Source organism: Sus scrofa, chromosome 5 (assembly GCF_054392235.1).
Source record: "Sus scrofa isolate SSC_HxYL_T2T_F1_AM1 chromosome 5, Sscrofa_HxYL_maternal_Yorkshire_Landrace_v2.0, whole genome shotgun sequence".
Lineage (NCBI taxonomy): Eukaryota > Metazoa > Chordata > Mammalia > Artiodactyla > Suidae > Sus > Sus scrofa.
In genome coordinates this window covers 22,903,401-22,926,518 of record NC_139387.1, presented here as the reverse complement: position 1 = coordinate 22,926,518, position 23,118 = coordinate 22,903,401, and the positions used below count along the sequence as shown (strand labels likewise).

The following is a 23,118-nucleotide window of genomic DNA, read 5'->3' as shown; positions in this document are numbered from 1 at the left end:
CATTGCTTCATGTGATTTTCCAAAGCAGATATTAGTGAATAGCTTTAGTGTTTTTAATGGCAACTAAAGACATTTGGTCTTCAGCTACTAAGTGGTCACAAGCGTTTATTATAGCAATATTTATTTATATCCTTGCAATCACTCCGATCTTTGCCTTTTATCTGATTTGAAGAGGTGTGTTTTAATATTTAGCCATACAATATCTCTTACCATGTGGGACTAAGAAACTGTTCTAGAATACATTGACTCAGATTTTAGAGAAGAATTGCCAGTATTTTCTTCACATCACTTTATCCAGGACAATGTTTAATTCATAAAGAGATTCAAAGAAAGTGAAAATTAGATACAACCATGTGTACATAAAATAGATTATAACACCTATTAATACACAAACCATAAAATGATGCTATCATTATAAAATTTTTAAACTTAAAAATTCCATAATCAAACGTAACTCCCTGAATTTGACTGACTGTGCATTTGACTTAATTTCAGATTCTGAACCTGTTAAAATTATAGTTGACTTAACCTTCTTGGATCTGTTGGATCTCTTGATTCCCTATGTGTTCATGGAAGAGATGTAAGTTAACATAACAAATTTTGATTTTACTCTTTTACAATCATAGTTTTTATTTAACCTGAATGTTTATTTATTATCAGTGATTTTCATGGGAAGAGACAATGTGCATATATTTGTTTTAGTAAAGATTTTCCACATTCCTTCCACATATCCATACTCACTTTGTACTCAGAAATCAGGTGCCAATAGCCTTAGTAGACTACAACCTTCAGTACACTTCCATCTTCGGCACTGCATAAATTGCATTTTGTGAAATTTTGTTCCTACATTGGCTGCCATTCCAAACCTCAAAACAGTTATTCTTCAAAGTAAACTGAAATAACACAAAATAAAAGGCAACTACTGAAAATTACATCAGAGCACTATATAATGAGAGATAAGCAACTATTCCAAGAAAGACATTCCGCATTGCCTTTCGTGCGCTTATAAAAATGCTGTAGTTTTATTATTTTTTAATTACTACATGCCCAAGGGATCTACTGAAATAAAACACAAGAAAAAAAAAATCTCTTCTCTGGGGATCAGAGTTCCAAAAGAACGAATTATTGCAAATGGAAAGACACCATTGTAATCTACTTTAAACAAAAGCTGAAGTGAAAGTATCCCAGAACGATGTCATAAGTGATTTCGAAAAATCAAAGAAATATTTAATGCGCATAATGAAAGAGACTAACACATTTAACACGAAGGGGGTTAGTGCAACATGGAAGTAAATAGAAATCTTATATGTAGAAAAGCAGGGAAATTACAATTTCTGAGGTATTCAATAGTCTATAAAGAATATAGAAGATGTAAAGAAAAATAGTGCTTTATTTTTACTTTAATTGAAGTAAAATGACACAATATTTTTCCTTGAAGTGTTCCATTTTGTAATATTTTGCTTTGTGTACTGGAAAATGAGTATCCATTTGAGTAGAGCAAAGCCAGTCAAGAAAATTGATTGTAATAATGGTGTAATCTCAGTGCAGAGAAGATTTCAAAACTATTACAAGTAGAATTTTTGATTACTGGAAACAAATGTTGCTTTAGTCATTGACCATCACAAGAATTATAATGGAACTCGTAGTCTGTGTTGTTTTGTTTTGTTTTATTTTGTTTTTATTTTTAGCTGCACTTGTGGCAGCGGAAGTTCCTGGGCCAGGGATCAAACCCACACCAGAGCAGGCATGCCGGCCACTGCAGTGACAATGCCAGATCCTTAACCTGATGAGCCACCAGAACTCCAATCTTTTTTTAAAATTGTCCTAATACTTATTCTACAAAGACAAACCAACTCAATGCATTGCACAGGTGAAATAAAAATGATAAAATAGGAACATGCATATAAAATAACTGATATTCTTTTATTTAAATAATATATGTAGAGTAGAGTCCACCTGGGAGGGATGCTCAGAAATGCACATTAACGAAAAACACTCAGGTTCCAGAGAAACGCTTCTGAAGAATACTTAGAATATTATGATGAAGAGAAGGAATGGATGGGAAAGATTTTAGAATTGATTGTAATTATGATTCATTGACAATTTCAGATTGGAGAGAACTTTTGCCCAGAGATATGTGTTTACCTAAGTATATAGTTAAAATATACTTTATTTAATATATATTTTATGTATTCATTTAGATTAATTTATATTCATTTATGCAAATTTGTAAGTAGGGTCATATATTTATACATATATAGGTTAATATATATTTTAATTTATATTGTTATATCATATTCATATATATCTATATATCTCTCTCATGTTCAACTTTTAGTCTTCTTTTCCTATGTAGATTTGATAAGATTCACAAAAGAATAATGAAGAACAAGTCTCAATTCAGCCTGATAATCCAACTAGAGATATAGCAATTATATTTCTATTGTAAAGATCTGTCTTCTGCCTTCACTGGGGTTTCTATAATTCACTGCTTTCTATCTCACAGAGGTATTTTCCACTTATTCAGTGGTATAGCACTGTGTTTGGCAAATACTTCCAAAATAATTGGATATCCAAACACCAGCAAATTAATTTTGATCTAGGTTCAAACTATATGGAAAGATTAATCCCATGAGGGGAGTACAAGTGGGCAGCACAATTTGCTGTGCATAATGACCAAGTAATACTGGTTGCCAGTAGTGCCAACCACTATTCTATTGTGGTTGACAAAATGGTTTGCCAACCACAACGAAATAGTCATAGGGCATAGCAACAGGAAATTCTGTAACTCCCCCCAACATGGGAAAAACTCACTACTTACACTATAGGAAATTGTTTAGTCTTTGGTCACAATAGTCATCAGGAATTTAGCAATATAGATCAGTGTGAATGAGATTTCCATAAAAGAAGTTTTGGAGGAAAAATACATTAAAAATTTTACTTAGAGATTTAGCACCATAAAGAGGATAAGTTCTCCATCATGCTCCCCTTTCTACTTGTGAAATAGAAATAGGAAAATAACACCTTGCAGTAAAGTTTAATCTGTAGGTTTAAGCCAAATGAACTGTATCTTCATGATTGGCCCTTATTTCTATTTTATGAATGTTAGCAAAACTACACTGTAAAGATGATTACAATAACAGTAGCCATTTTTTTAAGGCTAACAACCAAAGAAAGACACCATTGTGAAATCCCAACCATGAGAGAATATTTTTTCCTTGCAGAAAATGTCACATGATAGCTAAGAGATCATCATACCCTAAGAAATAGCTACTCTTTAGCAACTTGTGTAGTTGCTATTTGCCAAAACACAACTTACCTGAATGTTTCTAATTTGACACCTTACTTACTGTATGAATATTTTAAAGAGCACATTCATCATGTGAATTACAATTTCTAATGCTAATAAGAAAAAGTAGGTGAAATATATTCTAAACGTGTCAATTATAACCCATCTTCTATAGACTTCCCTTCAATAATAGACTCTTAGGCTCCTGTTAGAGCTACAAAATGTTATATCTACATTTCATTTTTCCACCCAGGTTCTGAATTTAACTTATAAACTCAAAGGCATTTATTTCTGTTCAACATAGTAAATGTCATATATTTAATATTTGTAATCAGTCTTCTACTTTTTACTAAATCTATCAATCTGCAAACATATTTATATTATTATTTGATCTTTAATCCAAGTAATGAGTTTATGCTTTTAAAATCTATTATATATAAAGACAGAAGTATAGGAAAGCTTAGTAAAACAGAAATCAAAATTATTTTCCTTTAGGAGCTCCCACGGGTGCAACAAGATCAGCAGCAATTTGGGAGTTCTGGGATGTGGGTTCCATCCTCCACCAGGCACAATGCATCCAGCATTGCTGCAGCTTAGTTGGATGCTGCACCTCGGATCTGATCCCTGGTCTAGGAACTCCATATGCCATGCAGCAACAACAACAAAAAAAATTACTTTCCTTTATCATCTTCCTTATGATACATGGGGGGATATGTGTACCATTTATAATTCCTTCAGCTCATTTATTGCTGTAGGAACCATAAGAGGTAGATCAGGGAGTTCCCGTTGTGGCGCAAGGGAAATGAATCTGACTAGTATCCACAAGGTTGCGGGTTCAATCCCTGGCCTCGCTCAGTGGGTTAAGGATCCAGCGTTGCCATGAGCTGTGGAGTAGGTCACAGACTGGGCTCAAATCTGGCATTGCTGTGGCTCTAGCGTAGGCCAGCAGCTACAGCTCCGATTAGAGCCCTAGCCTGGGAACCTCCATATGCTGTGGGTGCAGCCCTAAAAAGACGAAAGACAAAAGACAAAAAAAAAAAAAAAAAAGAGATCAGCATATCCAAGTGATTTTCAAAACCAGGGTCAGGTATTGGTTGCCATTACTATACTGGTCACTTTCCCATGAGGCAGTGGTCTTCAGTAATTTCTTACAATATTAATGTTATTTTGGAAAAATATACATTATTTTCAACTTTTTAGGAGTTATTTTTTTACAATTGTTTGGTCATTTCTAAACTGTGTAGATTTAGTCATATAGATACTTCTTAAAAATATGTCCAACAGAATAATCCTAGATGTTAAAAATGTTGAAAATTGTTGAGTTCTGTACTTATCCATATATCTACCCATACTACTTTCATATTATTAACTCTCTCATTTTCTATTATAGGTACCCTATATCTAGCATTTTATGATGTAATTAATTAATTGGTTTCTTAAAGGTCTCCATTTTAGTATCTGTTAGGAAGAATTTTAATGTTCTTCATTTCCCTGTTTTTCTTGATCCACCTCCCTGTATTATTTTTCTCCTCTTAATAATCATTACTTCTAATCATTACTACCAATAATCTTTTACAAATCATCCCATAATTCATTACTCCTCAAGTGGTGCACTGGGAACTCAGGTTTCCTGAGTTTGCATTTTCACAATTTTTTTTTTAGCTCTGTATCTTTCAAAATGATCCTTTCTGAACTATCATTTTCTCCTTATTAAAATGATAATAAAAACTATTATATCATAGTGTTGTTTCCAGAATTATATATGAAACACCTACCAGTACCTGTAATTTAGTGAGTAATCAACAAAATGGAAATCTTAATTTTAATATCATGTTTTTTGTTCAGCATCCCTCACCAGAGTAGAGAGGCTGAAAACATTTCAAGGTAAAGCATTTCAGCATTTTAGGTAGAAGATCACTTAAGAAATAAGTTGTACCTGTGTTAAGAAGATGTGTCACTTTTTCAAGAAATAATTTTTAGAAACAGCACCACAATACTACCTGGGTATTCAATTTCAGAGGTCAATGGTTGTAGTTCTACTAGACATCATGTGAGGGGATATGTCACAGACTAACCAAGGTGGCAGAGAATACAGATGATGATATAATATTAATCTGCCTGGGAGTGGGAAGAGTGGGAATGGGGAAGTTTTAATTTATAAGTGCTAGACCGTTACTAAGAGATGTAGTACATCTTCTGTGTTAAGTATGGTAGATAACAGACATTTAAAAATCTATAAGTAAAGCATTTCAGGATAGCTCCATGATAAATAAGGGGTTTAACTTGGAGAGTATGTTTTTTAACCCACATAACAGAATCGAAACTTAAGAGAATGTTGAGAGCATCTTAGGTTTTACTTGTATAAGATTGTCTCAATAAGTTGTTCCAAATTTTTTTCACATTCTGTGAAATATAAAATTGCTAAATTTAGATACTGCTCCTGGATCATTTGACACACTTTCTCAAAATAGAAAAAGAAGACATATAAACGATGAAGCAAAATTGTAATCAATACTTTTAAAAGATAATATTCCTGAAATCGTATTCACGAAACCTATCTTTTGAGATCCAGTTCATTAACTAGTTGTACAGAAACCTGTTAAATTTTCTTGTCACTGACATACTACATGTATTTTTCTCCCTGGATATATGTCATTCTGCTCTTTTAGATAGTGTTTTTCAAACATATTTTATGCAGGTCTTTGAGTTTTTCTGCCAGTGTTCAGAAGGTGTCCTTGTGAGAATTTTTGCATTTTGGACATATTCCTGATGTGTCTGTGGGAAGACGTGCACTCCACTTCCTCCTACTCTGCTGTCTTGATTCTGTCTCTCCAGTTAGTATATATTTTTAAATGTCTGGTTGGGTAATGTTTTTTCATTTTTAAACATTTTATTTAAGTATAGTTGATTTACCATGTTGTGATAACTTCTGGTATAGAACAAAGTGATTCAGTTATACATGTACACACATGCATTCTCTTTTGGATTCTTTTCTCATATAGATTATATGCCTCTGCCAATCCCAAACCCCCAGTTCATGCACCACCACCCCCAACACACACACCTGTCTCCTTGGGTAAAAATAAGTTTTCAAAGTCTGTGAGTCTGTTTCTGTTCTGCAAACAGACACTGTTTCTGTTTCTCTTTCTAATCATTTGATACATTTATATTTTTATCTTAATTGTTCAGACTGAAATGTTGAAACTCATGTAAAATATTTGTGTATTTCTGTTGGCATGGCCTACAATGGTGTCAGGAACTTGGATGTGTCCTATCTTGTTTATTTGCCATTCCGACACCAACTGGTCAAATGCATGGTTCAAAAAGGTGTGCCATCAGATCTGCATTTCAACCGTGAGCAGGTATAAAGAGCAAGGGGATGGAAATCTCTTTTATCAGAGGAAAACCATGGAAGCTGCACTGGGGTATCTCCATTTACATTCTTTGGAGAATTTAGTCACATGGCCACAACAAACTGAAAGGAAAGCTAGCTATATAGAGAGATGGTAAGAATTCTATTAATTTAGAAGTGGAGAATGTTTAGTTATTATGAGTTTGGCCTAAGAACAAGTAGAAACTATCACAAAGACTATTTGGAGAAAAGACAAGCTTTCAGAAAAGAAACTGAAGTTATATAGGACATGAAATGTTAGGTGTGTATGTGGTATTAACATGTTGTATTTACCTTGATGTACAATATTTTCTATGACAAACAAATTTCTCCATCTCTGTGTCACTTTTCATTACTAACTAAAATAATTTTTTCTTTTTTGTTTCCAAATGTTTATCTATACGTTTGGGATTTTAAAACCTAAGATGTGGAGAGCATACAGATGTTAGAGAAATCTAGACTGAGGTCTCTGGAGGCAGAAGTAAAGCAAATTTTTCAACATATATTTTAACTTTTAAAATTCTTCAGTTCCAGGGAGGAAAATCAGGGTAAAATATTCATTTTTGATCCTTTGGGATTGGGGTTCTTAGATGTCATACCCTCCTGAGAGTTTTTCATTATTGTTAGATATTTTCCTTCAGGGCGCAGAAAGCATAAATACTCCATGCAATTAAGTGTTGAGTAACTTCATATGTCATAGTGGGTAATTCTTAGATATGTATTCAATACATAAAAATTAAATGATAGTAATGGGGAAATGTAACACACTAGTCAAAAAATCTGAAAAAAAATTCTAAGTATAAATCATTTACAAAGTTGTCAAAAATAGATGAGAAAAAAAATGATAAATTGAGAGACTGAAATCCATTCAGAGAGGTATGAAATATCGATGTGTTGTGTTCAGTATGGTAAATAAAAAGGAGTTAAATATTAAGGCAGAGATGATTTTTTTCTGAAGAAATATGTATATATGTCTTTTAAGTATTTTTTGAAGACTGATTTAGGACTCAAAAAGATGAAGAGACTTGGTATGTCTAAAATTTAAAGATCATATTTCCTATTAGATATGTTTTTCATCTACCTTTGTTCTCTTTTTACCATAATATATTAACCTCCTTTTCTCTAAGCTTTGAAATACTGATTTAAGGAAAACCGTGAAAGAAGATACGTGGAATACAATCATAATTTATTACTGAATAACTTCGCCTGTTAAAATTTTTATGACATCTACAATATCTAACACAAGTAAACATCACTGCATTCACAGACATGACTTCTATTCATTTTATAATGTGAATTTTGTAAATTTTTTATAGTGTGTGTTTAGAAGAGTTGGTGTGTGTACTTGTGTTTTGTTTTGTTTTGTTTTTTCCTTTCTCAGGCCACCCATGGCATATGGACGGTCCTGGGTTCAGGGATCAAATCTGAGCTGCAGCAGTGGCCTATGCCACAGCTGCAGCAACACTGGATGCTTAACCCACTTTGCCAGGCAGAAGATTGAACCCACAGCACCACAGAGACAACTAACCTGCTGTGCCACAGTGGAACCTCTGAAATTGTTGAATTAAGACATGAAGTAATTTGACATAGTAAAAATTTTTACTTAGGTCTTTAGATATTTGCATTCTAGATATACGCCTTTTTTTTTTTTTTTTTTTTTTTTCTTTTTGCCTTTTCTTGGGCCACTCCCACGGCTAGGGGTCTAATCGGAGCTGTAGCCGCCGGCCTACGCCACAGCCACAGCCACAGCAATGTGGGATTCGAGCCGTGTCTGTGACCTACACCACAGCTCACAGCAATGCCGGACCCTTAACCCACTGAGCAAGGCCAGGGATCGAACCCGCACCTTCATGGTTCCTAGTTGGATTTGTTAACCACTGAACCATGATGGGATCTCCTAGATATATGCATTCTTAATTGGTGATATTGAGACATTTGTGTAAATGAAAAAAAACATTTATAATAGATTGCTTCATAGTTATGCGAATGTAAAATAGATGTTAAGAATAATAGCCATTTCTTTTGCCCATATCTGTCTATGTACATCATTAACTACATGACTTTGACAGCTAATCTCATTTCTCATTTTCTTATTTTAGCACCCCCCTGTCAACATCTCTGGATATTACTGGAGACAACATTTAGTTCAATACTAATGTATGTTTTAGAGACTAGAAATAATAACCTGGATATTCTCAGTACAGAAAACATTGTCTTAGCTAGTGTGCATCACAAACCTTAGACATTTTTTGGGGTTTGGTGATGAAGATACTGAGGAAACAAAATTTCCTTGGAGATATCATTAATCTTTTTTATGAAAGAAATATTTGTGTAAAATTATTTTTGTAAAATGATTCACTTTTAGGAAGACAACTTTGGAAATAAATTCTTTCAAACTTCATCCTGATCTCCAATCTCTAGCCATACAAATCTGAACAATAGGACTGTCCTGTGTAATACACACCCAATACTGAAAATAGTTAATAGTTCTTGAATCACATGTTTACTACACATTTGAATATTCCTATGACAGGGACATGTATGCCTCCTAAAATTTCGTCAACACTTTTGAGATTCACTATGTGTTTAAAATTTACCAAATAGTCACTCTTCATCTCTTAGGCCATGCTGGTCTCAAAATTGTTCAGCTGTTCAGTTTGTGTTTTAGACAAAGTTGAAAATGCTAAGTGGAAAGGATAGAAGCAGTTATATGGAAAATACATTGACCAACAGTCTCTACTTATTTTTATTTGCTAATTTTTCGAATTAAATTACAACTTTTTTCTTACTGATTTACCAATTTTAATTTAAAAATTAAACTTATGTATATATTTTAATCTATTTTAAATATTTTCCTCAAATTCGCTATCCTATCTCTAAAAATCACTCATACCTGCCTAGGTTTTTATAAGATTCTTCTTCATATTGTTTCCTTTCTACTTCTCACACCTCATCCAATTTCCTGAACACATATTGTATACTTTAATGTCCTGTATTCTCATCTTCACCCTATTTACCTGGTATACTCTCAGAATCATTCTTCTAACACGTACTGAAATGATCATAATGTTCCTGCTGATTTTGTTTCAGGTTACAAAGTAGAAAGTGTGGGGGTTGGTAACAGAGATCAAGGGAATGGAATTACTAATAATTAGGGAAAAAAACAAAAAAAACATTACTGACATCTCACATTCCCTTCTCTGAGGTTGCATCTCATTAGCCATGAACGTAAATGACACATTCAGACATTTGAGTTTGATTAGCTAAGTAAAATGGTGACAGTGCACTAGCCGTTTTTATTGATGATACCTAGAGGTGCATATGTCAATTAAATGCAGAACATGAGCTAATGTCCTTGTCATAATGGGTACCATTTTACTTTTATTACACAAACCTCTTTTTTTTTTTTTTTTGTCCTTTTAGGGCCACACCTGTAGCAGCATATGGAGGTACCGAGGCTAGGGGTCTAATCGGAGATGTAGCTGCAGGACCATGCTGGAGCCACAGCAACGTGGAATCCAAGCCATGTCTGCGACCTACACCACAGCTCAGGGCAACGCTGGATCCTTAACCCACTGAGTGAGGCCAGGGATCAAACCCACAAACCTCTAAATTGAAAGGGAAGTGGCATTCATCCCATCTTGTACAATATCAAATATAGAAAAGAGTATTTTCTATTCTTTACAAGTCCCTCCATATATACTTCAGTTTATTCACAATCAACAATCAATACTCTCATATAGGTTATTTTGTGGTAGAATTGCAAACTAAAGATTGAATTCTCTGTCCAGATACTCTGGAAATGCAAACTCTTGGTCTTCATGGCATAAACAACTTTGAAATATGCATGAGCATTCTATTGTTCTATTTGAAATATCACTTTGCTAACAGCCTCAAACACTGGTAATCACTGTTATTTTTCATTGGGATCATTGTTATCTTCTTTTCTTTTTCCTTCCTTTTTTTTTTTTCCTTACATAGACCTGGAAAAATAGAGGAAAGTAATGGAAAACCATACAAGAGTGACCATGTTTATTCTAGCAGGTTTGACGGATGACCCACAACTGAAAGTTGCATTATTTATCTTCCTTCTTCTCACCTACTTGCTAAGCATCACTGGAAATCTGATCATTATCCTACTCACCCTGGTGGATATTCACCTCAAGACCCCCATGTATTTTTTCCTTCAGAACTTTTCCTTCTTGGAAATATCCTTTACTACTACATGCATCCCTAAATGTCTTGTAATGATGGTAACTGGGGACCAAACCATTTCCTATAACAACTGTATTATTCAGCTGTTTTTTGCCTTCCTTCTTGGAGCATCTGAATTTTACTTGCTGGCAGCAATGTCCTATGACCGCTATGTTGCCATCTGTAAGCCCCTGCATTACACAGCCATCATGAACAGTAAAATCTGCATTCAGCTTGTCCTCAGTTGTTGGCTTGCTGGGTTCTTTACCATCTTTGTACCTCTCCTCCTAGTTCTAAAGCTTGACTTTTGTGCTTCCAACATTGTTGATCATTTTGGGTGTGACATAACTGCCCTCCTGCAGATCTCCTGCTCAGACACACATCTCATTGAGACCATGGGATTCGTCTCAGCTGTGGTGACACTTGTGGTCACGCTTGCAGTGGTGATAATATCATATACCTATATTGTATTAACAATTCTAAAACTCCCCTCAAGTAATCAGAGAAAAAAAGCTTTTTCAACGTGTTCTTCTCACATGATTGTGATATCCCTTTCTTATGGCAGCTGCATCTTCATTTATGTTAAACCTTCAGTCAAACAAAGAATATCTTTTTCCAAGGGAATTGCACTACTCAATACCTCTGTAGCACCACTTTTGAACCCTTTCATCTACAGTTTACGGAACCAACAAGTGAAAAAAGCTTTTATGAATATGATACATAGGGTTGCTTCTTTCTTAAACAAGTGAATATGCTTTTGCGCTATGTGTAAAGGAAATGAACAAAGCACTCTCTATTAATAAGTTTGTTTTAAGCCTCTCCCCTTTTTCATTCAAATTATATCTAATGTAGCATGGAATGTAAATGTTATTGCCATCCTTTATTTGTATGTAGTTACTACTTACTTAAGACTAATATTCATTTATATTTTTGTAATACTAATAATTTATTGGTGTATACTCTAATGAAATGAAAGAAAATTTTAGTAGAGATTAGTTGTTAGTGTTGATGTTCAAATTAGAAAATATTTACCTTTAAAAAATGATTGTTATATTACTGTCCATATAAACTAGTTGTTTAGTGTCTATTTCAGAATCAACATTTACAAGTATTTCAATTACACATGAAACTTCATTTTTTATTGGTTTATTTTTAAAATTAGTAATAAAATTCAATAGTTACTGAGTTTTGGGAATAGTTATGCCCAATAAACACTCTCTTCAACTGCTTGAGATCCTTCTGAGGCTAGCTGGAGAGTGAGTATACATGTTGGATTAAGGAAAACAATGCTAATAAAATGTTTTTATTCTTTTCTGAATGTTCTAGACATGGACATAAAGATATATAGCTAAATCCCCTACCAAGGGACCCAAATAGCAGAATTATCTAAAATTTCCCTTAAGAAATTTTGAAATGCAGGACATCAAAACAATTTCTGTGCTTGACCAGAATTTTAGGAGCACAGAATGTGAAAAAATATATATATATCATATTGGAGATAATTTTATACAAATAAAACCTAAGATGTTCTCAATATTCTCTGTAGTTTTGATTCTGTTATGTTTGAATCAGGATGAGTTTGCTTAAAAAAAATACTAAGTTAAATCACTCATCTGTCATGGAACTATCTTGAAATGCTTTACTTATAGATTTGTAAATGACTGTTATCTACTACTTACCACAGAGGATGTTCTACCACCTGAATAAGGGTCTAGCACTTCTAAATTAAAACGTCCCCATTCCCACTCTTTCCACTCCCAAGCACATGAATGTACATCATCCGTCTTCTCTGCCACCTTGGTTAGGCTGTGACGTATCCCTTCAGATGGTATATAATAAAATGGTCTCTGAATTTGAATTTCCAGGTAGTATCATAGCGCTGTTTCTAAAAATTATTTCTTGAACAAGTGACACATCTTCTTAACACAGGTACAACGTATTTCTTAAGCCGTATTCCACTGGAAATGCAGAAATGCTTTACCCTGAAATGCTTTCAGCCTCTCTACTCTGGTGAGGGAAGCTGAATAACATGGTATTAAAATAAGATCTCCATTTTGTGTACTACTCACTAAATTACAGGTACTAGTAGGTGTTTTATATATAATTCTGGAAACAATGATGTGATATTATAATTGTTATTATTCTTATGCATAAGAGCAAAAAGTAACCCAGTAAGAACAAGATCATTTTGAAAGATACCGAACTAGAAAATAAAATTGTGAAAATGCAAACTCAGGAAACTTGGTTTTCCAGTCCACCGGTTGAGAAGTAATGAATAATGTCATGATGAATTAAAGGTTACTAGTAGTAATGATTAGTAAAAGAGGAAAAAATCATATATGAGGATGGATCAAGAAAAATGGATTAATTAATAAAATTAAAATTATCCCTAACAGAAGCTAAACTGGGACTTGGAGTTGAATAATAGTGTAAAAGTAGTATGTATAATCCTATGGATAAATACAGGACTCAACAGTTTCATTAATTTTAACTACCAGCATAATTCTGCTAGAATATATATTTTAAAAATTCATCTGGTAAATATAGCCAGTATTTAAATGTCAAAATAAATCTTCAAGTGTAAAGAAAATGTAGAATTAAAAGACTTAAAAGCAAGGAAGATATTTCAAAAAATAATACAGTTAAGATCATAAAAAGTTATCTAAGACCACTGCCTCATGAAGAATTGACAAGCAAAATAATTTCAACAAATACCTAATCTGCTTTGAAAATCATTTGTTGAATCAGACCTACTACTGTAGTTTGACATCAATAGATGTGCTGGAGGAATTATAAATTACAAGAGATGCATACCCCCTTACATATTATGAGGAAGAGAAAATTAACAATTTTTATTTGTGTTTTCTTTAGCTTTCCTATATTTATATTTATTGCCATATATAACATAGATTTTAGAAAGCATTGACTCATTTCTTGGACTAAATATAAATTAAGTAAGTGGGTATAGCAATATGTTTAGCTAAAAGAATAATAATTTAAAAATAATAAATGAATGAGGTTTTTCTATAGGGTAAAAGAAATGAGCACTTCAGGGATTATAAATTAAATTCAGAACTAGATGGGAATATGAAGCAGTGAAACTACAACATTTGTAGCTATAAAACTGGACTTAAACATCTGTTTTTGAGGGGAAGATTTTGGAACAACTAACTGAAAGCTAGTTGGCACTAACATTTAGAATTTATTTCAATTATTTTTTTCTTCAATATCATTAGAAAGCATAATTCAAAAGACATATGCTTTTACTCTTTAAAATATTCGTATTGTAGGAATTAAACTGAAAACAATGAGACAAACTGTAGCAAATAGGAACCATTCAAGTTATCAAAGAGGAGAGAAATCTTAGGATATCCTGATCTGTAAATCAGTTTGTTACGGGACTTTAAATATCATGTGATACTTAGGCAGAAAAAATATGTGCTCCTGAGCAGGACTCTGAAAAAGTGTTTTCCTTTGTCTGTCAGTTAAAAAACTAATGATCTTTATTGCGTAGTTTTGCTAAAATTCATAAAAGGGGATAAGAACCAGTTATTGGAGATAGAGTTCATTCAGCTTGGCCTGACAGATGAAACTTTCAGAAAATTGGTTTTTTCCTTGTTTCTGTTTTGTCAGAACAATGTTGAGCATGATGGAGAACTCTTCCTCTTTGTCCAGCTGAATCCCTTCCTCAAGATGTTCATGTATTTTTTTCTTCTAAAATTTCTTCTTCCTAATAATCTTATCCACAATGGTCTATATTCCTAAACCTCTGATAACCACTGTGACCACAGACTAAACAATTTCTTAAGGAATAAGTGATCAATTTTTTCCCATCCTTTTATTTTCTCCCTAAACATATTTGATAAATCCCAAGTTCAAGCAAACAAACCAGAAACCACAAGTGCAAAGCAGCACCTACTGATGAAGAATCTCAAGAAATCCCTGCTGTTTCCTAGTGTCTGAGGACAAAATTCGACAGTTATGATTTGCCAAAGTGGAAGATCCTGGGTCAGTACCTAGACTTTTAGTTCACAGCACTGAAATCATATACTCCAAGCAGAAGTACAATGAATCCATCATTACTCCCATAGCATGAAACGCATATTCATTCCATTTTGGTTAAGCTTTTGTGCTTTAACCTGTACTAGGATAAATTAAATTATATTTGTAGAATTAATCATCAACCAGCACCTTGAACATTTGCATACAGTTTTGAATATCCAGTAAAAAAAAATTTCATAATCATCACAGGAGATAGGCCAAAATCCATGAAAATCACAGAAACAGAAAGACACCCAAGAATAAACATGTATTTACCTTACAGTTTGTCAATAATTCGAATGAATAATTTCAATAAAGAAGTAAATTATTTAATGATTTAAAAAATTGATACTGAGTTCAAGGAATACTTAGCCAATAATCAGAAGCAGCATAAGGGATCATGAAAGAAGACACAGGGACCATAGGAGAGAAATTAAATAAATACAACGCATCAGTCAAAGGAAACAGGTTTTTCTAACAGATTTGCTAGAGTATGAGGAATACAAATATCGCAATGGTTTAAACAAAAAATAATTTATGTCTCTCTCACTTAAATGTTCAGGCTAGTATGACAAAACATCCACAAAATCATTGTGTTTCCTTGTTGGCTTGGTCTACAGGGGTACCAGGAATCTGGATTAGTTCTATCTTGTTTACTAGCACTTCCTACTGTAATTGATCATACTCATGGCTCCAAATGACTTGCCATCACATCTACATTTCAAGAGTCAGAATAAACTGAAGAAGATAAAAACTCCCTTTATCACTAGAAGATCCCTGGAAATTGCACTGGGTATTTTTGTTGCAAGACATGTTTCCTTGAAAACTCCATCTTGTCTTTCTTTACTTTATCCCATCTTCTTGTCTTACTTTATCCCATCTTCCTTCTTGGAAAAACAGTCGGCAGTGCTGATAAATGACTTAAGCTTAAGAGCAAAGACCTAAAGGCATAAGTGACTTAAGCTTAAGAACTGTTATGTGCCTAGAGGTCAGAGTAAGAGCTTAACCTTTTACCACCTAAGTGGCTTTTTAAATAGTAAAAGGACTTATACAATAGTAAACAAACCCTGTATCATCCACCCATAGCCACTCCTCACTTGATCTCAGAATAAAAGCAGTGTTGTTTCTTGAGGCAGGGCGCTCTTGGTCCCTGGGACCTTGAGTCTCCCCCGGCTCCCACCTTTACTTAAGATAAATGTCTCTGTGTCTTGTTTTATGTTAACTATTTTTCCTTAAGTTCCACAGCACCTGTTCTTCAGCCCCATCCTGCTGAGCTGGCCCTGGCAAGTTGGGTGCCACTTGGGCTGAAGGAAAAATAGTTAACATAAAACAAGACACAGAGACATTTATCTTAAGTAAAGGTGGGAGCCGGGGACTCAAGGTCTCAGGGACAAAGAGCGCCCTGCCTCAAGAAACCACACTGCTTTTATTGTGCTCTTTAGATGTCCTCTTTTAGAGGACAGTAATACAAAAGTGACAGTGTTTATTTTGGCAGGTTTAACTGATGATCAACAATTAAAAGTTTTTTTTTTTTTTTTTTTTTTTTTTTGTCTTTTGTCCTTTTAGGGCCACACCCGCGGCATATTGAGGTTCCCAGGCTAGGGGTCTCATTGGAGCTGTAGCCACCAGCCTACACCAGAGCCACAGAAACACCAGATCCGAGCCACGTCTGCAACCTACACCACAGCTCATGGCAAAGGCAGATCCTTACCCCACTGAGCGAGGCCAGGGACTGAACCTACAACATCCTGGTTCCTAGTCAGATTCCTTTCTGCTGCACAAAGATGGATCTCCCACAATTGAAAGTTGTATTATTTATCTTTCTACTTCTCACTTACCTACTAAGCATCACTGGCAATTCGATCATCATCAAATTCACCCCAGTAGATCCTCACCTCAAACATCCATGTATTTTTTCTTTCAGAATTTTTCCTTCTTAGAAATTTACTTTACTAGTATACACATCCCTCAATTACCAGTTATGATGGCAACTGGGGACAAAACTATCTCCTATAGCAGATGTGTTGCTCCAGCATTTTTTAATATTCCTTCTTCTTATTATTTTTTATTTATTTATTTTTTGTCTTTTTTGTCCTTTTAGGGCCGCACCAATGGCATACGGAGGTTCCTAGGCTAGGGGTCTAATCGGAGCTACAGCCACCAGCCTACGCCAGGGCCATAGCAACGCCAGATCCGACCCTCATCTGCAACCTACACCAGCAATGCCAGATCCTTAACCCACTGTGAGAGGCAAGGGATGAAACCCGCAACCTCATGGTTCCTAGTCAGATTCATTTCCACTGCGCCATGATGGGAACTCCAAATCTTCCTTCTTAGATCTGAATGTTACTTGCTGGCAGCAATGTACAATGATTGCTGTGTTGCCATCTGTTAAGCCCCTGCATTACACAACCATGATGCATAGTAAAACCTGCATTTGGCTTGCCTTCTGTTCTTGGATTGCTGGGTTCTTAACTGTCTTTGTACCTCTCCCCTTCGGCCTACAGCTTGATTTCTGTGTTTCCAACATAGTTGGTCATTTCCACTGTGACACAACTCCCCTGGCGCAGATCTGCTCAGACACTCATCTCATTCAAAGGGTGGGATTCATTTCTGCTCCAGTGACTCCAGTATCACATTGGTAATGGTGATAATATCATATACATATATTGTCGCAAGACACGTTTCTACAATATTTTCTTAGCCTCTTTGCTGAAAACTCCATCTTGTCCAGCTTTACTTTACCCATCTTCCTGCTTGAAAAACAGTCACAGTGCTGGTAAATGACTTAAGCTTAAGAACAAAGACCTAAACGCATAAGTTATTCATAGGGTCAGCTGAATGAGGACATAATATGTTGGTCTAGGCACACAGGACCTGTGCAGACAGGCACGCTGTTTGTACAAGCATGATATGTCCTCTAAAGAATAAGAGAAAGAGGAACCTCATGGCCCCAAGTGGTTTATGAGCTGTAGTTAGCAGAATATGAATTAGCAAAGAGAACCAAGGTGCAAACCTAGGCACGCTGGGTTGCCACAGATAGGCACGCCCTTTGCAGAAGCACAGTGATGATTCTCTGGAATGCTATGCATAGACAGCTGACGCCAAGCTTCCTTAAATGCTAATGATTGTTAAATGCCTAAAGGTCAGAGTAAAAGCTTAACCATCTACCAGCAATGTGACTTTTAAAATAATAAAAGAACTTATAAAATAATAAAAAAAAACTATATCCTGCACCTATAGCTCCTTCCTCACTTGATGTAATCCTAAAGAACACAATAAAAGCAGTGTGGTTTCTTGAGGAGGCATTCTTAGTCTCTGAGACCTTGAGTCCCCCAGTTCCCACCTTTACTTAAGATAAATGTCTCTGTGTCTTGTTTTATGTTAACTTTTTTCCTTAAGTTTCACGGCACCTGTTCTTCAGCCCCAACCTGCTGAGCTGGTCTCTTGTCAATTGTCAGAGTGAATCAAATATACAATCCATTTCTTGTTTCATACAAGAAATTAATTTATATAAAAACACATATAGACAAAAAGTTAATGGATGGAGAAAAATATATCATGCTACCACTAATCAAAGAAATCAGGAGTGGCTGTATTAAATGCAGTCTGATCAGACTTCAAACAAAGGAATAATCATTGATAAAGAAGAGCATTACATAATGATGAAGGGGTCATTTCTCCATGAATTTATAAGAGTTCTAAATGAGCATGTACCTCATAACAGGGCATCAAACTACAGGAAGGAAAAAAAATGAAAGACAGTCAAGGAGAAATAGATAAATTCACTATCATAGTTGGGAGATCAAAGCTCATCTCTAAATGAACCAATCCAGCAGACCAAAAAATCAGTAGCGACAAACATGAACTCAACAACAGCGAACACTTTTCAGGACAGACCACATTTGGGGCCATAAAACACATCTCAAGAAATTTTGAAGAATGTAAATCATATAAGGTCTGCTCTCAGACAGCAATGGGGTTAAATTAGACAGAATGACAGAAAGGGAATTGGAAAATCCCAGGTGCATGAAGATTAAACATCTCTAAATAACACATGGAACAAAGAGAAATCTCAAAAGAAAATTTTAAAATTTTGAACTAAATGAAAGTGAACACACAGGTTACCAAAAATTATGAAATGTTATTCAGCCATTAAAAATGGACAAAGTCTTGGAATTTGTGGCAGCAGGGAAGGACCTTGAGGGCATTATGCTTAGTGAAATATATCAGAGAAAGGCAAATACCCTATGATGTCTGCTGTATGTGGACTCTAAAGAAAAAAAAAGAAGAAGAAGAAGAAAAATAAAAGAAAACAAAAGAAAAGAAATGAAAAAAAGCAAGTTCATAGATATAGGAAACAGATTGGTGCTTGTCAGGCAAAATGGGTTAAGGTGTCAAATGTTATACACTTCCAGTTATAAATAATTAAATCATAAGGATGCAATGTACAACATAGGGAATAGAGGTAATAATACTATCTTGCATATTTGAAAGTTGCTAAGAGAGTAGATTTTAAGAGTCTTCATCACAAGAAAAAAATTTATAACTATGAAGGATGTTAACTATACTTATGGTGGTGATGATTTCACAATATACACAAATACCCCATGTTATCACAGATGCCAAGATTTAACTTGTTTAATGGCATTATATATATGTGTGTATATATACACATATGCACACACACACACACATACATATATATCCCATTTTCTTTATCCATTCATTCATCATTGGAAACCAAGGTTATTGTCCAAACCAAGTTCCTATGCTCAACACACAGTGAAGTCAAGCAAACTGAAAAGTCAGTTTTGGAGCAGAGAAAGGTATATTGCAAGACTCATGGAAAATAATTTTACAAAAAAAAAACACTAATAATCTGAAAAAGAATGGATATGTGTATATGTATCACTGAATCACTTTGATGAACATCAGAAATTAACACAACATTGCAAATCAACTATACTTCAGTAAAAAAAAAAAAAAGTCAAGGAAGGAAAACAGGTGGCTCATGCTTTATATGTACTAACTCCCTGTGGGTCTCAGAGAAGAATTTTAAATGCATATATATCTGGGGCAGTCTGCAGGGTGTATAATTTTCTTCTGATTGCTTGGTGGTGAGGTAAGGGTGGTGTTCTAGGAACCTCAGCCTGGCTCCAACTGAAACTGACTGCACTAAGGGCCTGAAACCTAGCCAGAACCCAGATTGAGACTTGAATCCACATGCCAGGACTCAAACCCAGCCTAAACTCAGATTGGTACTTGAACCCATGTGCCGGGACTCGAAACCGGCCAAAACCCAGATTGGGACTTGAACCCATGTTTTAAACTAGAATCACTCACCCGATGTCTGGACTTAAAGACGCTCAGGTTCTTTAGGCCTCTGTGCAGAAGGAATTCAGCAAGAGACAAAGTGATAGGCAAGAAATAGATTTATTTAGGTAGGACACTGATGAGAGATGCAAGAGGGCAGGCAAGGAGGCTCTGCCCCAAGGATTCAATCTCGTGGGCTACAGTTCTAGCAATCAAGGGAAGTGGGGGTTGGAAAGACTGCCTCTTCCTTTCTAGGACTAGTAGCTTCTCCTTAGTACCCTGTAAGGTGTGTATTCAAATCAGCAGAAGGGTGGTCCTCAAACTCCTGCCCTTGGTCTGAATCTGAATGAGGCCTCATCCCACCCCCAACCAATGACCTGAGGCAATTCTCACACCTCCACTAGTCAAGCAAGGGTGCCCTGTTGTGATGGCTTTTTTGAGCAATTTATTAATTTATAGTGATCTCCCAATGTCCCCTAAGTTTTCCTCTCTAGGATCCTTTATTGGGACTTCTACATCTACCTGTGCCTATTCCAGCCCTTTCACAACCAGTCTGGGGTCCACAGGATTGTGTCCACATGATTGTGTTACCATCCTCCACCTGGGTGGGAACCCAGCACCTGAAGAAAAACTCAGAGGTATTAGATTTCTGTGCACATCCTCTGAAGGCGCTGCCCTTTCTCTACACTATGTGTCTTGACTACCTTTCCTTTGCTTCTGCATTCCCTCATTTCCCTAATTAGTAACCATCTGAATCTGCCCCTGGAACTCAGGGAAGCTCTAGCCTAATCTCTGACAAGTATTCAGCCCTCCAGGACATCTGCAGTTTGACATTTACTGTGCAAGCTACTCAGCAAAAGTCAGTGTCCATGTCTTGATCTCTCTCATCTTTTCCTGATCCACACACCCAGGTAAGGAAGTGTGGTCAGGGAATCCCACTGTTCCCATCAAGGAATTCTCTCCATGTATCTTCCTCCTGGGTAATAAGCAGGATAGAGGAGGTGGGGAGTTCTACAGTCCTATTTTAAAAATTCAAGCTTCCATCTAGATCATTCTTGGGAATAACATTTTTCTTTCCCCTAACAACATTCCCAGATCAGCCTGGTTGGCACACCTTCCAGGCTACTAGAGGGCCTCGAGGATTCAAGCTTAATTCTGGTGGTTTCATAAAAATATATTTGTCTCTCAAGTACCTAAATCTTTTAGAAAAAAAGATTGGAGTGTGAGTAAGGGATGTTGGAAATATTGACTTAAAAAAAATGCACAACCTGAAAGTTGAGAGTTAAGTTCTATTTGGGGTGAAATTAGGACTTAACCCCAGGGGATAGCATTTTAGGTAGCCCTGAGAAATCACTTTGAAGAGGTGAGGGGGGAAGCTAGGATACAGGAGTTTTGCAACAAAGGGAAGGTAGTAGGAAGAAAAGATTTATAGAAAACCAGTTTTACAGAAGATTTACAGAAAACCAGTTTCTTTGGGAAGAAGTAAAAGCCTGGGCTTACAAGAATCACTCCTTCGATATGCACATCAGCTGTGGGCCAGTCTTTGTTTCTTTCCTTGAGTTCCCTAGGGGCTCACTGGCCCACCCTTGGGAGTGGCTATTCTCAAAGAGGTTTGTTTTGTCCACTAACTGAGCTTGGAAGGCAGTATTTCAGAACTATCTGAAATGCCCCAAAGAGGAAAGGGGAAATATCAATATATAAGTCATAAAGGTGAAAGGGGGAGGTGCATGCAACCATGCACATGCAGAAGTTTGCTGCTGGTCTTGCGAAGGTCACTACTAGTCACAGACATCAGTCATGACTGAGGGATTTTAGTGTTTTTCTAGATATGAAGAGAAGCAAAAATTGGGCTCATAAAATCTCCTAAAAATATCTAACTATCTGAAGACCTGTTCTTCCAGTTTTCCCAGAGCACAGAGTGCCTCACTCCTGGTCTCCAGCCTGAGCTCTGCTCATGAGGTGCTGTAGGTCAGCAACTGTAGTGGCTCATGTTTTACTCCATGTAGAGATTGGTGGCAAGTGCCAAAAAAAGACAGTTCACATCTTCATGAATACAGATATAGAAAATTTTAAAACTATATCAAATTGCATCAAAAATATAAAAATGATAATATAAGTTTTATCTCAGTAATGCATTGTTGGTTTAATATTGGAAAAAAAAGATGTATTTCACTGTATCAACAAGCAAAAGAAAAATCATTTAAACATAATAGACGAATGATTTGATACTGATAAGCCAATATCCATGGCTGGGAAAAACTGAGCAGTCTAGGAATATGAGAGAACTCCCTTAAACTGATGAAGGACTTAACATTAACCTGCAGCTCAGAGCATACTTAAGTTAAAAAAATAACACTTCCTTTCTAAGATCAGGGAAACAAACAAGGATGTTCACTTTTCTCACTTTTATTCAACATTCAAATGGAAGTTCTAGCTAGTACAAAAAGTCTAGGAAAATAAAAGGCATTCAGATTGAAAAAATTAGATATAAACCGACTTGACTTGGATGACATAATTTGTCGAAGTGGGAAAATCCAAGGATGCCTACAAAACTGTTACCATGTTTAGTAAATGAGTTTTTAAAAAACTTGCACAATAAAGAATATAAAAATTAATCCTACTTCTACATAATATGCCCATTAATTTTTAAATGCAAACATCATTTATAAAAGCTTGACATATGCACGTGTCAATCCAAAATGTGTAAGACATGACACTGAAAACTACACAACATGGCTGAGAAAAATTAAGATGACTCAACATTAAATGAGATAAAATATGTTCATGGGTCAGATACAGTTTTGGTAGGTCAGACTCTCATTATTTTCAAGATGTCAGTTACTTTGAAATTGATGTGTATGTTCAATGCAATCTCACGGAAAACTCA

General features: G+C 35.4%; 2 protein-coding genes across 3 annotated transcripts in view; one reads left to right on the top strand and one right to left on the bottom strand.

Annotated features, from left to right (window-relative positions):
* Positions 1-23,118, bottom strand: part of LOC146403204 (uncharacterized) — a 732,844-nt gene that overhangs the window by 436,459 nt on the left and 273,267 nt on the right. The window lies entirely within an intron of this gene.
* LOC146403206 (olfactory receptor 6C3-like) lies at positions 10,084-14,016 on the top strand. The gene has a single exon (XM_084955857.1). The coding sequence runs from the start codon at positions 10,685-10,687 to the stop codon at positions 11,621-11,623; it is 939 nt and encodes a 312-aa protein (XP_084811983.1). The 5' UTR covers positions 10,084-10,684; the 3' UTR covers positions 11,624-14,016.